This window comes from Notamacropus eugenii, chromosome 2, assembly GCF_028372415.1.
Source record: "Notamacropus eugenii isolate mMacEug1 chromosome 2, mMacEug1.pri_v2, whole genome shotgun sequence".
Classification (NCBI taxonomy): Eukaryota; Metazoa; Chordata; class Mammalia; order Diprotodontia; family Macropodidae; genus Notamacropus; species Notamacropus eugenii.
In genome coordinates, this window is record NC_092873.1 from 459,662,467 (window position 1) to 459,676,988 (window position 14,522).

General features: G+C 38.1%; 1 protein-coding gene and 1 pseudogene across 4 annotated transcripts in view; both read right to left on the bottom strand.

Annotated features, from left to right (window-relative positions):
* Positions 1-68: 68 nt before the first annotated feature.
* The window catches only part of SWT1 (SWT1 RNA endoribonuclease homolog), a 152,790-nt gene continuing 138,336 nt past the window's right edge, over positions 69-14,522 (bottom strand). For all 4 annotated transcript variants that reach the window (XM_072648385.1, XM_072648382.1, XM_072648383.1 and 1 more), the window contains exon 19: positions 69-1,131. In XM_072648385.1, the coding sequence (XP_072504486.1) occupies positions 999-1,131 (133 nt within the window). In that variant the 3' untranslated portion in view covers positions 69-998. The remainder of the gene's footprint in view (positions 1,132-14,522) is intronic.
* LOC140522000 (18S rRNA aminocarboxypropyltransferase pseudogene) lies at positions 3,819-7,122 on the bottom strand (annotated as a pseudogene).

Here is a 14,522-nt window from a genome sequence, read left to right on the forward strand (position 1 = left end):
CAGGCATCCCTAATTCTAGAATGACAACCTCATCCAGTTATGACATGATAAGAATAAAGGGAAACATATAAATTTACCAAAAAAAAGTTTATTTAATTTTTCTAAAATAAATAAGACATATGTATATGTATACATATATATGTATATATGTATACACATACATATATATGTATGTATGCATGTATTTGGAATAGAATGCCTAAATTGGATTTGTTACCAAATGTAGAACACATTTCCAATTCATTGTACAAATGAATAATGCAGAAAGACTAGATGTTGAGTTTCAGCCAAGAGCTAACACTGCTAAAACTATCAACTAGGGCAGACTTGCATTTCAGGGGAAAACACAAAAGCCTCTTCTAGAAATAAAAGATGCAAGAACTGAAGATTGGAAGAGGTAGAGTTAGAGTTGCAGCTCAACTTCATTGCCATTGGGTACGAACTGAAAGCAGCAAAGTGACCCCAAAATAGATGCTGTCTTAACTAAGAATCTGCATATTAAAGGCTACATCAAAATGTATTAGTTCCCTGGCCTGCAGGGGAAACCTAACTCAAACAATCCCTGTGGTTTAACAGTTCCGGTGGCTTCAGTTCAGTTTGTGAGAATGTGGCCGTGTTGGGATTGGGTGTTATATGCCTGGTCCCATGACTGACTGAACTGAAAGTATATATACATGACAACATAACCTGACTTGGGGCAACTTCAGACCAAGATGACTACTGAAAAGCTGCCATTATCCCACCTGTGTAATCGAGGGATGAGAGGAGTGGGAAATGCTGGCAGCTGCAGGAGAGCTGAGCCTACACAGTAAAAAACACTTGTCCCACGAAGTAAGCACTGTGTCAGGAAAAGGCAATCAAATATGAAAACCTGAGGACCATTCTTGGTCCAGTTTTGGGTTTGGCTCAAAAGTAGACTTCACAACAAAACAAAAACTACATTACACTGTTATTTCAACTAGTCCAACGCATAAATAAAGGATTCAGGAAGGAAACATTTAACAAGTCCTGTAGTTGAGCATATCTTCGGACCACCCTCGACTTTTGGCTTCCATATAGACAGAGGCATTGCACTGCTGCATTGTGAATTCCATCTGGGCCAGTTGACAACATCCAATTTTTAACTTTTCCCTGGAGGAAAAAAAGATTAAAACATGAAAAGGCAGTTGGTCAGAAATAGTAAATCAGAGCTACAACAGGGTAACACATGTATGTATTCTATGACATATTAGAAGATGTCTTAAAAAAACAATTTATGCCAGAACATGAAAATAGGGTTTCCTACTGTACTAGACAAAGCTCTTCACTATTTAGTGCCAGCTTACCTTATTCTACCTAATTCCTCTTCCATGCACTTTACATGCACTTTACAATTCAGCCAAACTGGTAGAGGGAAGCTGAGAGGTTAAAGTAACTTGCCCAGGGCCAAACATCTAGTGAGTGTCTGGTGTTGGATTAGAACTTGAGGTCTTTAAGATTCCCACATCCAGCATTCTATCTACTGTTTTATACTGTTGCAGAACAAAGTACCATCTCCATGAAGTCTTTCATCTTGTATTCATTTAATAAACATTTACTAAGCACTTACTTAAGACATCCTCTGCCCTCAAGGAACCCATAATCTAATGGGGTGGAGATAACATGCAAATAAACATAAACAACAGAAGCTACCTACAGGATAAATATAATTAAAAGAAGGAAAGCACTGCGTGTCAATATGTAGTCTCTGACAATGCAAAAGTATATATTATTTAGGTGTTTGTAGGTGGCTACATATATAGTAGGTATTTAATAAATCCATATTGATTGATTAATAGGTCTAAAATGGCTAAATGCCAGCACTGAAGTTGATAGTACTGGTAGCCCGGAATATTTCATGGCAAACCCAGTATTTTTTCTATAGATTTCTACACACTTCTAGATGTTCCTAAGGGCTGGCCATTCAAAAAAGCCCTCGTATATGATTAGGCCAAATCAATACAACCCAGAACCTCACCAGAACCTTACTGGGCTGAGTCACATTCAGTTCAATTCAATAAACATCACTGAATAATCTAAAAATCTCCAATTTTTGAAAGGTGGTGATCTACATCTTTCAATTTATTCTCTCAAGGGTGCAAGAATAGGAAAGGGATGCTTGGCACTAACGCTAAAGAGCAGGCAGAGATGCGGAAGGGGACAACCAAAAGATAACTTCCAAAAAGAAACAGCAAAAATGAAGGGTAACAAAGTGTAGGCCCTTTTAAAATCCTGAGAAGACATAGCTGTTGTAGGTATTAGTTGATAATCATGAGACAGCAATAATTTACCAGGAGGGAAAAAATACAATCAAACAATTTCACCCAAGGTTTTGAAATACCATCTCATGGGCATTCTGTACAATTTCTACTCCCATTTCTGGACCTGCTGTATTGGCCCAAGTCATCTCTACAACGACTGAAATAAGTTCTCTGGAATCCTTGGCTGGAGGCATCAGAAACAGAAAGGAGGGAGCCAGAAAGCAGTTTTAGAGAGGAATACAAGAAATTACTTTTGAGCAGACACTTCTTTTTGGAGGGGTGTAATTTCTCTCAGGCTCTTCCCTTTCCTATATTTAACTTCTTGTGACTAAAGTGTCATTTCCCCCCTTGTAGTACCCAGAATCATAGCAGATATTCAGTCCTGTCGTAATTAATTTTTAAAAAAATCAAATCCTAATATAACAAAGAAAGGAATAAGTACACAAGTTTCTGTTCCTGCTTTGATCAGTCCATCAGGCTCTCCTAATGACTGGTTCTCTGGCTATTATTTCTGAATTGGACACCTGTAGTGAAGATTGCAGTGCCTCTCCTCATCTTCAGTTTGATTACTGTAAGTATGATTCAGGATTTTGACATTGGATTCCTCTATAGCAAAGAGTTTGGTCATGTCTGAGTGAAGAGAGAGCCTCCATATTCAAATGAGCAACTTAAATAGCAGAAAACATTTTACATGTGTGAAATGCTTGTTCTCTTGAGGCATTTTGGTTCAGTTTTGATATAGTAAAATAGCTAGCCATCAACTTGAAGGACAATGTCTGGCTCAGATCCTAGCCTAGACCCCAGCTGTGAAGGGGAGCTTCTTCACACCCTTCTGAAGTTCATTTTCCTCATTTGTAAGGCACAGACAGTGACATCTGCACTAAACAAATGTGAGGTGTTATTACTGCATTTTGTATACCAGATCATGGCAACAGTATTTAAGGTTCCTTTTGCTATTTATTTAGAATCACAGGATTTATTCCATGCAAGAATTCATTGTACATGACACTTGACATACAAATAATCTAGCCTCAACATTTTTACTACTTTCTTTTTCAAATCCTGCCATTATTTATTAAGCACCTACCATGCAGTTGGTGCTTTATCAGGCCCTGAGAAACAGCAGAAGATTTAGTCGCTGCCCTAGGCACTTAAATGACAACTATATAATTATAATACAAAATACATCGATAAATAAGAAAGTTCAAAGGAGGGAGAATTCAGAGTAGACTTACCAAAGGTATCAATTAGTTAGGCCTTTAAGAGCAGAAAGAATTTCAACAGGCAGAGGATGAGAGAGGGCATTCTAAAAAACCCCCAAATTGTCTGGCAGGCAATAAAGTTGGGATCTGTTAAAGAGCTGGAAGAGGTCACTTGCCAGTCAGAATGAGCTTTTAAACAGGACAGGGTTCTTAAAATGTCAGCGTTACAGCTGGTCATTTGTAGTCAATTATCCATGTTACATATACTTACTCCCAAAACCTTATGGTATTAAGGCAATTAAGGGTTCTCAAAATTTCTTTTTTTTTTTTGGTTCACAGCTTTTAGGTAGACCAATGATTCTTAAATTGTCTATGTTGAGATTTGTCACCCCAGTTTGGAAAATATTTTTAAGCATTAGTCTCGCTGTCTTTTCTTCATTCCTTTCCAAACCTTGTGCTCACAGTGGTAGTCAATATACCATTCCACTCTTTTTCACCAGGACTTTTATCATCACTGCTCTCTCCCTGTTCTTCCTCTCTTTCATAACCTGTTTCTTCATCTTCTGATTCTTCCTCATCACTGTCTAGTTATCCTGACACTGATCACAAACCTCTTAGTATTTGAGAATTTGCACCTAGTCCACATCAAATAGATCTATTTCTTCCTGAGGTTTCTCAGTGGCACTAGCTGGGAATTTCTTGGCTATAGTACATCCTCAGAGCTGCTTTGGCTGCATACTTATCTAGAAGCTGACTATTCAGGTCCAAAAATCCCTTCTCCTACTTGAATTTTTGCAGCAAGATGATGGAAAGATCAGAAAAGTCAGAATGCAAAAGTGGCGGCAAAAGCCTCCACAAAGGACCACTTGGAGAGGTCTTCCATAGTTGCCAGGGTTGGCAGCCCTAGGTGGGGTAGCTACTGAAGGTGGTTCCCCTACATCTTTCCCAGAGTTTCTTACAGATTGGCCTAGTAGCAGTCAATAACTGCAACTCAACTCTGAGCCACCACTTAGCTTATCTTCCAGGGATACAGAGTGAGTGCTCATAGGGCTAAGAATTGGACTGTTGAAATTTTGGTTCAGTAGGTCAGTTTGAATCAGACTTTGACGGGCCAGCTTCCTGCCAGTGTGCTTCCAGGGGTTATAGTAGCAAGCTCCCACATGGGGAGAGGGCTAAGCAGTTCCAACTCGGATGAAGCACCTTCAGTATCTTTTCTACTGAGGCTCAGAGCAGAGCCTCAATATTCCAATGACGCTATTTAAGGAATGAGGAGCCCCTAGGATAACTGTGAGATCACCAGCCCCCCTGCCAGTGATTTTTTTTTTTTCAGCTCAGAAACTCATAGTGATAGAGGGGGTACACATGGATAAAAACAGAGATCCATGAAGAGTTTAAATTAAGAGAATGCCTAGAAAGATGCTCTGCACTCCTTTCTCTGTTCCTATAAACATAAGTACAATGTACATAATGGATTTAAAGGAGTTTTCCTTGGCTTTAGACTAGCCTCTATAAGTTGAGCTTCCAGAAAGATGTCAGTTTTGAGACTGAGTTGAAAGTATGCATTTGATCCTGGTCAAGTTTAGGGCTGAAGGTTGAATTGGGCCCTAGAGTATATGCTAGACTAGGTCTATATCTAAAGATAAGTTTCAAAAATTCCCAAAACATCAAGGGTTTATCAAGATCATCAGACCTGGAACCAACTACCAAGAGTATCTAAGCAAGCAGAGGAGTGGGTCAAAGAAGGTTAATGTTGAGATGGCCAGGATATTTACCACAGGGTGTCTAAAAATGATAGTTTTGAACCATTTCATTTATTAAACTGTGTGCGTGCGTTTGTCCTTCGATGCCAAAGAAGACCATGCCATCAGAGAAATGATGACATGACTTGCACTTGACTTTGTTTTGAGTGAGGGAGGGCTGTACAGGTCACCAGCCTCACTTCTCCTCCAGAGCCATCTGAATCCAGTGACCAGATATTCATCAGGGTGACTGGAGATGACCCAGGATGAGGCAATTGGGGTTAAGTGACTTGCCCAAGGTCACACAGCTAATAAATGTCAAGTGTCTGAGGTGAGATTTGAATTCAGGTCCTCCTGACTCCTGCACTTGTGTCCTATCCACTGCACCACCTAGCTGCCCAATTGCAAGACAGAGGAGGAATGAATGGCTAGAAAAGCTCAATATCAGTCGGCTGTATGGTTTTGTTGTTGTTAATTTTTCATTTCACTCATGTCTGATTCTTTATGACTCTATTTGGAACTTTCTTTACAAAGATACTGGAGTAGTTTGCCATTTCCTTTTCCAGATCATTTTACAGATGAGGAAACAGAAGCAAAACAGGGCTAAGTGAACTGACCAGAGTCAAATGGCTAGTATGTGTCTGAAGCGAATTCAGGAAGATGTCTTCCTGACTCCGGGCCCAGCACTCTATCCACCGGGACACCTATCTGCCCTCAGTTGTATGGTAAAGCAGTCAAGAAAACTTAAAATGTGCAAGCACACATGTATGCATGCATGCACATGCACACACACACACAAAGATCCAAACTTCTGGAAATTATAAATAAGCTGAATACTTGAGTTTCATGGAAGCCAAAGTCTGAGCTCTCTCAGAATTTTTTTTTTCTTTCACCATAGCATCTAAGTATCTAAGCAGCACTAACTGGCAGCCAACATAACATAAGCAATACAGACAGTTCAACTCCTACTCTGATGCCTCATGAAATGGAAGTGACTGTTCTAAAAAGGATATGCTACTGTAGTACAAGTTCTGGAATACAAGGGGTGCCAATAATGAATCCTCATCTACACTTCAGTAATATCTCACTGGTCATTAGATATATTCTTCTAAACTGTTTAGAAACTAATGAATACAAAATCAATCAGTCAACAAGCATTTGTTAAGCACCTTACTATGTGATGGGCACTGTGTTAAGCACTAGAGATACAAAGAAAGGCAAAAAACAGTCCTTATTCTCAAGCAGTTCATGGTCTAATAGGGAGATAACATGCAAAAAGAATATATACAAAATCTCTCTGAAGAACTTTGGAATTGGTTGCATGACATGGGAGACACTGGCAAAGGACCACCCAGCATGGCATGCCTGCATCAAAGAAGGCACTATACCCTGTAAGCAAAACAGAACTGCAGCAGCTCAAAAGAAATGTAAGTTGTACAAATTTAGAGAAATTTAGAGAATCCACCACAAATGTTTGTGACCAACTTTTGTAGAGCATTCCAAACTCCTATTAGTCTGATAAATCACAATTAGACACACTATAACTTGACTCTAATACAGTGATGTCATTTTAGTCAAGAATGAAGGACAACCACCAACAACCATACAAAATAAAATGGAGATTATCTCAGAAGGCAGGCACCAAAATTAACATTGACTATGCCTACAGATATTGTCCCAAGACTGTCCTGAGCCCTCTTCTTTCATCCCTGCTTTTAGTAATCTCATTAATACCTATACTGATGAGTCGTACATCTACATATCAAACCCATTTTTCTCCTAAGCTTCAAGTTCAACTGCCTATTGGATATCTGATACTCAGTATGTCCAAAACAAAACTCATCTTTCTCATCAACCTACCCCTTTTGCAAATCTTAGGATTTTTGTTGAAGGTACCACCATTCTTCCAGTCTTCCAATTTCATAATCTTGGTGTCATCCTCAACTCCTCACTCTACCTTGCCACACGTACATAGATTTAGTCATCTGTTGTCAAATCTTTTATATTTGATGCCTTCTTTTTCCTTATACAGTGATCTTAATTTGGGCTCTCATAACCTCTTGTACTAGTAAACTGACTTCTTAATTGGCTTTCTTGACTCAAGTCTCTTCCCACTTTGATCTATATCATCCACTCAAATGCCAAAGTGATTTTTCTTAAGTATAGATCTGACTGTCAATTTCCTATCAATAAACTCCATTGACTCCCTATTGCTCCTAAGAAAAATATAAATTCCTGTGTTAAGCTCTTCACATTCTGGGCTCATTCTATCTTTCTAGCCTTATTTTACATTACTTTTCTTTCTGCAATCTATGGTCTAGACAAACTGACCTTCTATCCCTCACAGTCAGTAGGCTCTCCATCTCCCATTTTCATGTCTTTTCACTGCACATTCTTCCTGCCTGAAATGTACTCCTTCCTCCACCTTATAGAATCCCTCTCTTCCTTCAAAATGAACCTCAGCACCACCTTCCACCCTCAGTTTTTTTTTTTAATCTCCCAACTTGTTGGGTATCTTCCCTTCCTAACTGCCTTGTATGAACTTTGTCTTTATTCTGTGTATACTTATGTACGCACATGCTGTCTCCTCTGATAGAATGTAAGCTCCTTGACAGTAGAAACTGTTACATTGTTTTGCGTTTGTATTCTTACAAAGTACCTTATAATAAATGTTTATTCACTGATTAACTGAAAACAAACCGATCCTTGAAGATTGTATAACTATCCTGAGTTCTAATTTGGGATAGTGCAAGGAATCATGCATCACAAGTACTGTATCAAGATGGAACACTTTGGGTACGGACCTGACAACGGATTGTGTGGCTACTGCCTCAAGTTAAATTCGGAGGGGATGGAGGGTTGGCTAACAGAGGATGAATATGATTACACCAACTAAAGAAGGTATTTTGATCTGTTAGTAGAGGTGGTCATCATACCAATAAAACCTTAGCTATTTCAAAGCAGTATTACAGACAAATTTATGACCTACATGTCTATGCCATGAATTTTGTACTGTGTTGTAAAGAATAAGGAATTACATAAACATAATTGTTAAGAATAATCTTTTTCCTTTCAACAGTAAACCTCTTCCAGCTTTAAAATTCATCCTAAGCTCTAACCTAAGGAGATAAGTCAAGAAGTTTAGGTATATTATGTTCTACATACATTATCTATAATAAATTTGCTAGACCCAAACTTTGTTGCCACTCAGGCTCCTAGAGGACCTTGCAACTTCTGTTCATCAACCACTCAAGAGATATGACTATGAGGAAGCAGAAAGTTTTCATAAAGACATCATGATTCTATTTTTATGCTCAAAGTCACACATTAATATTTTCATTTGCATCAGAAACCAAAGTAATCCTGAAAGGTGACTTTTGGACATTTCTTCTTCATTTGACAGCCACAGGTAACATTTTTAAATAACAGTTTTTGGTTCAACAGCTATATATTGAAAGTAGTTAATAGAAGAGCCTGATGTATTTTTCATTGTATTTATATAGTTACTACAGTTTTATCCAGTAACAGAAACTTCTTCAATTTAGTTCCCCCTCAGTCTTCTTAATTTAGACCATAATATACACTAGTCATGTTTCAAAATACAGTCTAGGAAATGTAATACAATATCTTGTTATCCAGATCCACAAGGATAAAGATTTGTGTGTGCTTCTCAACAAAGGTGTTCGCTGGGGCAGTAAAGGTAACAAGCAAACTTACTCAACTCAGTGGAGATGTATATGAAACACGAAACACTGTCAGCAAGAAGTTTACAATGTGTTTCCACATCAATGATATGCAACAATGAAGTCATCACCTATGACAAGAATGATGTGCAATCTGTGTCTTATACATTCAGGTATTCCCACTCAAGCCTTACCCTATTCTTCACTGTGGCATAAAGATAAGCTCGCACTCTTGAAGGCTGTGTCAATGGAACGATCTTTGGTTTGATATGTCAGAAAATCTTCAGGCCCAGCGATGCACAGTGTACCTCTGTCTAAGAACAAGACTCATCAAAGAGTTAGCCACAAGAAGTCAATATGGGGGCCTTGGAAACTTGTCAAATGATCTGTGGGGTTACACTCTGCAACAGCAGAAGGTGTTATCTACAATGCTGAAATCATAGATCCCTAATATACAGAAGTATTCGTTTGGGATAAGATTTATTAGACAATATCATCCTTTCACTTTCCATTTTTAGATTTTTGAACTGGTATTCCAATCCTCCTGAATTTTTATTTAAGTTGCAGAGCAGATGCCAATCAACATTGGCAAAAGAATTTTTATCACTGGAAGTTCTCTATACTAATGAAATAATAGGTCCTATACAAACAAAATTAATAACAACTGAGGTAACTCTCTTTATAAAGCACCACATATCAAAGATTTAACAAACATCTATTAAAGCACCTACTCTGTATTTGCCTTTGGGGTATATGAGAACAAAAATCAGATATTTCCAGACCTCAAAAGACTGAAATTCCATGAGGAAATACGTGTACAGAGATAATTAAATATAAGACAATTTCAAAAGGGAGAGAAGTCTAACTGGATGTAATCAGGAAAGGAGCAAATCAGTAAGTCAGTCAGTAGAAGCTAGCACCTAAATTGAGTACCAGAAGAAAATAAAGATAGTGATGAGGAAGTGCACTACAAGTATGAGTGGTAGTCTGTGCAAAAGCATAGAGATGGGAGAGAGAATGCCAACTACCAAGAACATTTAGTAGCTTGATTTAGTTGGAATATAGAAAAGCAATATTTAAAAAGTCTGGCAAGATGGGGAGATAGGCCTTAAATTCTAGACTGAGGAATTTATGTTTTCCTAGGGATAAAGGAGTTGCTGAAAATTTTTGATCTGAGGAATGCCACTGTCAAGTCTCTGTCTTAGAAAGATGATTTCTGGCAACTGTGTGGTGAACACATAAAGAGGAACTAAGTAGAAACAGGAAGTCCAACCTGGTGATTTCAATAGTCCTGGGGCTAGATAATGAGGATCCGAACTAAGGTAGTGAATGATCAGAGACAAGAGAATGAATGTAAAAGATGTTGACTTGCCAACTTGTTTGTAACACTGATGTGAAACAGAAATGTAAGAAGAATATTAACACCTGCATGCTTACTGATAGAGTTGAATTTATGAGCTATTGATGCAAAGATGATAAAGTTAGATATGTAGAGACAATAAGCAAATCAAAGGGAGTAGATGAGAACAAGAAATGGAAAAGGTTTCAAGCCAGGCACCCAGATTTAGTGAGTGGGAGATAAATAACATTTCAGTTAAAAAGTGTGAGTGAAATTAAAAGTAAAGAACCACAAAAATACAATGTCATGTAAGTCAAGGGAGAAAAAAAACTCTCAAAAGTTAGAGAAAAGCAAAATAGGGTAGGAATGAGGTAGTAATGAATGTAATGTAGTCATTACATCTAGCAATTAAAAGATTATTGGTAACCTTGAAGCGAGTAATCTAAGTGGTGTTAGGAGAAGTAAGATTTGCTAAAGGTTGAGAAGAGAACAGGTGATGAAGAATTGGAAGCAAGGAATATAGATGACTTTCTAGGAGTTTGGCTCTGAAAGGGAGAAGTATATTTTAATAGCACTGCAAATAATCTATAAGAAACATACCTCAATCAAGCAAGGTTCTGTGCTAGATGCTATGGGAGAAAGAAAAATGTACGGAACTGCTAGGATTTCATTCTTAGTTGTTGGTCCTGGCTGCCTTCTCTGGCTGCTACAGACTGTCAGGAAACATAACAGGCAGAACTTTCCAAAAAGAAAGTTTCTTCTAGTTCTCAGAGCAGTGTGTGCCCTGGCCACCTTTATGTAAGATCTCATCATTTAAATCCAGTCTCAATATAAATCACCTTTCCCTCAAATATAAAATAAAACCTGAGTAGATAATATAGTGTTATTTTTAATGTGAACAGACACAATATGCATATATTATATATGCATACATACAGCTATAGAATACATACACCTCTTTTAAAGAGATTTTATTTTAAGCATAGAGGTTATTTTTCTTTTATTAATTTGGTGCAACCTTTCAATTCTAACAGAAGATCAAAAAGGCAAAAAAGATTTCTGAAAGCTAAGAAAAAGTGGTTGTTTCTGTGGTAATGCCTGCCAAAATGAGGTATCATTTTGGAAGTGATCAGTGCACATGATTCTCAGATCTGTTTAACCAGCCCTAACCTCTCTTCTAACATCCAATCTTACACCTCCAACTGACTACTGGATACCTCAAACTAGATGTCTCATTCATGTATTAGTAAACTCAACATCATATCCCAAACTGGACTTAGTATCTTCCCCCCAAACCTTCCCCTTTCCTAATAACTCAATTGCTCTCAAGAGCACCACCATCATCCTCTTCATCACTGAGGCTCACAACTTAAATGTACTTTGTCACTCATTCTCTCTCACCCCCATGTTCAATCTGTTGCCAAGACCTGTTGATTCCATCTTTCAAACATCTCTCCTCTGACACTGCCACCTCCCTGGTTCAGGCCCTCAGCCTTCTGGCAGGTCTTTCTGCTTCATTTATCTCCTTATTTCAGTTCATTCTCCATGCAGTTATCAAAATAATTTCCCAAACTAGATCTATGTCACTCCTCTATTTAATAAACTCCAGTAGCTCTCTATTGCCTCAGCAGCAAATATGAAATCCATTGTTTGGACCTTTATAAACTGTCCCCTCCTGACCTCTCCAGTTTTTTTACACCACACTCCCCTCCATGTACTCTGTTATCTGACCAGTGACTCTGGCCTCCTTTCCATCCTTGCACAAGATACCCTCAACTCTGCATTTTCTGTGGATGTCTCCTATACTCTTTTCACCTCTACCTCCTAATAACTTTCTTCAAGTCTCAGCTAAAATCCTATTTTCTACAAGAAACCTTTTTTCCCAGTCACTCTTAATGTTAGTGCCTTCCCTCCGAGATTATTTCCCATTTGTGTTGTATATATTGTTTGTATGTAGTTGTTTGCATGTTGTCTCCCTCCACCACCATTAGAATATGAGCTCTTTGGGGGCAGAGACTCTTTTCTTCTTTTTATTTTTCCATCATCTAACCGAGTACCTGGCACACAGAAGGTGCTTAATAAATGCTTGCTGATTTGACTTGCTGGGTAAGAATTAACATGAGAGAAACTAAAGATGAAGGCTAAGAATAAAATTGCCCCAGCTTAAGCTAAGCTCAATGTCACCTTGCATCTATCCCTCAAGTATCTTGAAAAGTTCCATCTAAAAGATATCACACTGCCTTGGGGACACCTGACTCTCTTTGGCTATTTTCTCTATATTAAACCAGAAGAGGATTAGGTTTCCATCACATTCATAGGCTTCATGAGATCACATGGGCTTTACATGTCACATGTTCAAAATATGTGGCAATGAACTCAATCAATGAATAAGTTAGGTTGAATTTCCATTTTTCAGGGAGCTGGGAGTAATATATATATATATATCTGTAACACAACTTTACTGAATGGCAAAGACAAGCAAGACATTTTAACCATCCACACACAAACTCTGTTACACCTTATTACACCTCACAGCATGATCAGACACTTTACTGCTCACTCTAAATCACAAGATAGCAAGGAGCTCTGAATACCAAATCAATCATCTCCATTAACAAGAGAGTTCAAGAACCTTTCCCAGGTAACATTTTGAAATGACTCCTGATACATCTTTACTCACTTGCAAAGATGCCTGGAACGTTTTCATGACATTTTTTTAAGTGATAGGCTAATGACAATATACACATGCCTAGCTCATGGATATTTAACATCCTATTGATTCAATTAGAATCTTGCTGTAGTCATTCCTGTGCCAATTAAATGAAGGATGTGATACATTGCCAAGCTTTCTCACAAGAATAATCAAGATGTGTTATGACAGACTCTTGGCTCCATGGATTTCAGGTGTTCTGTGTCCACTTTTGTGTTGAAGTCACCAAGCATCACATAATATGTTGATTTAATTTAGAAGATCTTATCAAGCTCTCCACAGACTGTCTTCCTTCCTCAGGTTGTTGACCACCAATATATTCAGAGTAGTCCTTTTAAAAAGACCTACTGAAATATGATATAACTAAGTGTACCATGAAATAACGTTCCTTCTGCTTTTTGGATATACACTAAGAACAACTCTACGAACTCCTTTTATATCCTTCTCCAAGGAGAATCTGTGACCCATCCTTCCATTTTGTTGCATTTCTTTTTAATAGATCTTTAAAAACTTTAAGATCCTTGATTCCTTTTCTTCAACTCTGCCACTATCACTGGAGAAGCAGAAGGGGAGGGTCACAAAGGAGTGAGAGCTATTTTGTATTTTCATTTGTGTCATGCATTATCACGACCAAAGAACTCCTCATCAAGTGGCCATCCTACTAGGGATGAGTTTCTCCACACTTAGGCTGGTGAAAAGCAAACAGTCTGTTACCGGCAACCACGTCCTAAAAAATATTTCTCCCACGGTAGAACCTTACTCTCTGGTGTTATTTGCATCAGAGCAGAACCTGGTCAAGAAGCTTTCAGAATAAATGACAATAACTGATAACTACATATCACTATGTAAAGCTTCCCCAATAGCCTACTCATATACTTCATGTAGTTTAGAGGCGACCATGAGTTCTTAAATGCTATGCTGTCAGTCAAATAAGTTCTGACATGTCTTATAAAACCTGAAAGGCTTCAGGTCTGGTGATAAACTAAACTTCTGTTTTCTAAGGATCAACCTAGCTAAGTTTAGAGAGATGCAAACCCAGGTGAGCCATAGGGTGATAATATTTTCAGCCAAAGTTATTCTGAAATTACTAGAGATCTGTGATCTGTATTGGTGTAGGAAGTACCTACACCAATGGAGTTAGAAATTCATCGAGTAAGTATCCTAAAGCACTTTATGCTGATGATCACATCTAACTCAAACAACATATGGAAGATCATTCAAAAATTGCTATCCCCATTTTACAGAAGTTTAATAACCTGCATAAAGTCACACAGCTAATAAATGGCAGGGTCCAGTTCAGACCCAAATGCAGACCAGTTTCTGACTCTAAATCCAATATTCTATATAGTCTTCTAGCTTGTGTGGTACAGAGGACTTGTGTTCAAATTTCAGTTCTACTATGTCTGTGATCTCAGGCAAGATGTCTCTGGGGCTCAGTTTCCTTGTATTTATAATGAATTGGATCAGATAACCTAATAAAATATTACTAGACACAAATATACGATCCCATGATTATTACCTCAATTCAAGGATAAACACCATTCCAATACTATGTGGCAGAGCTTTAACA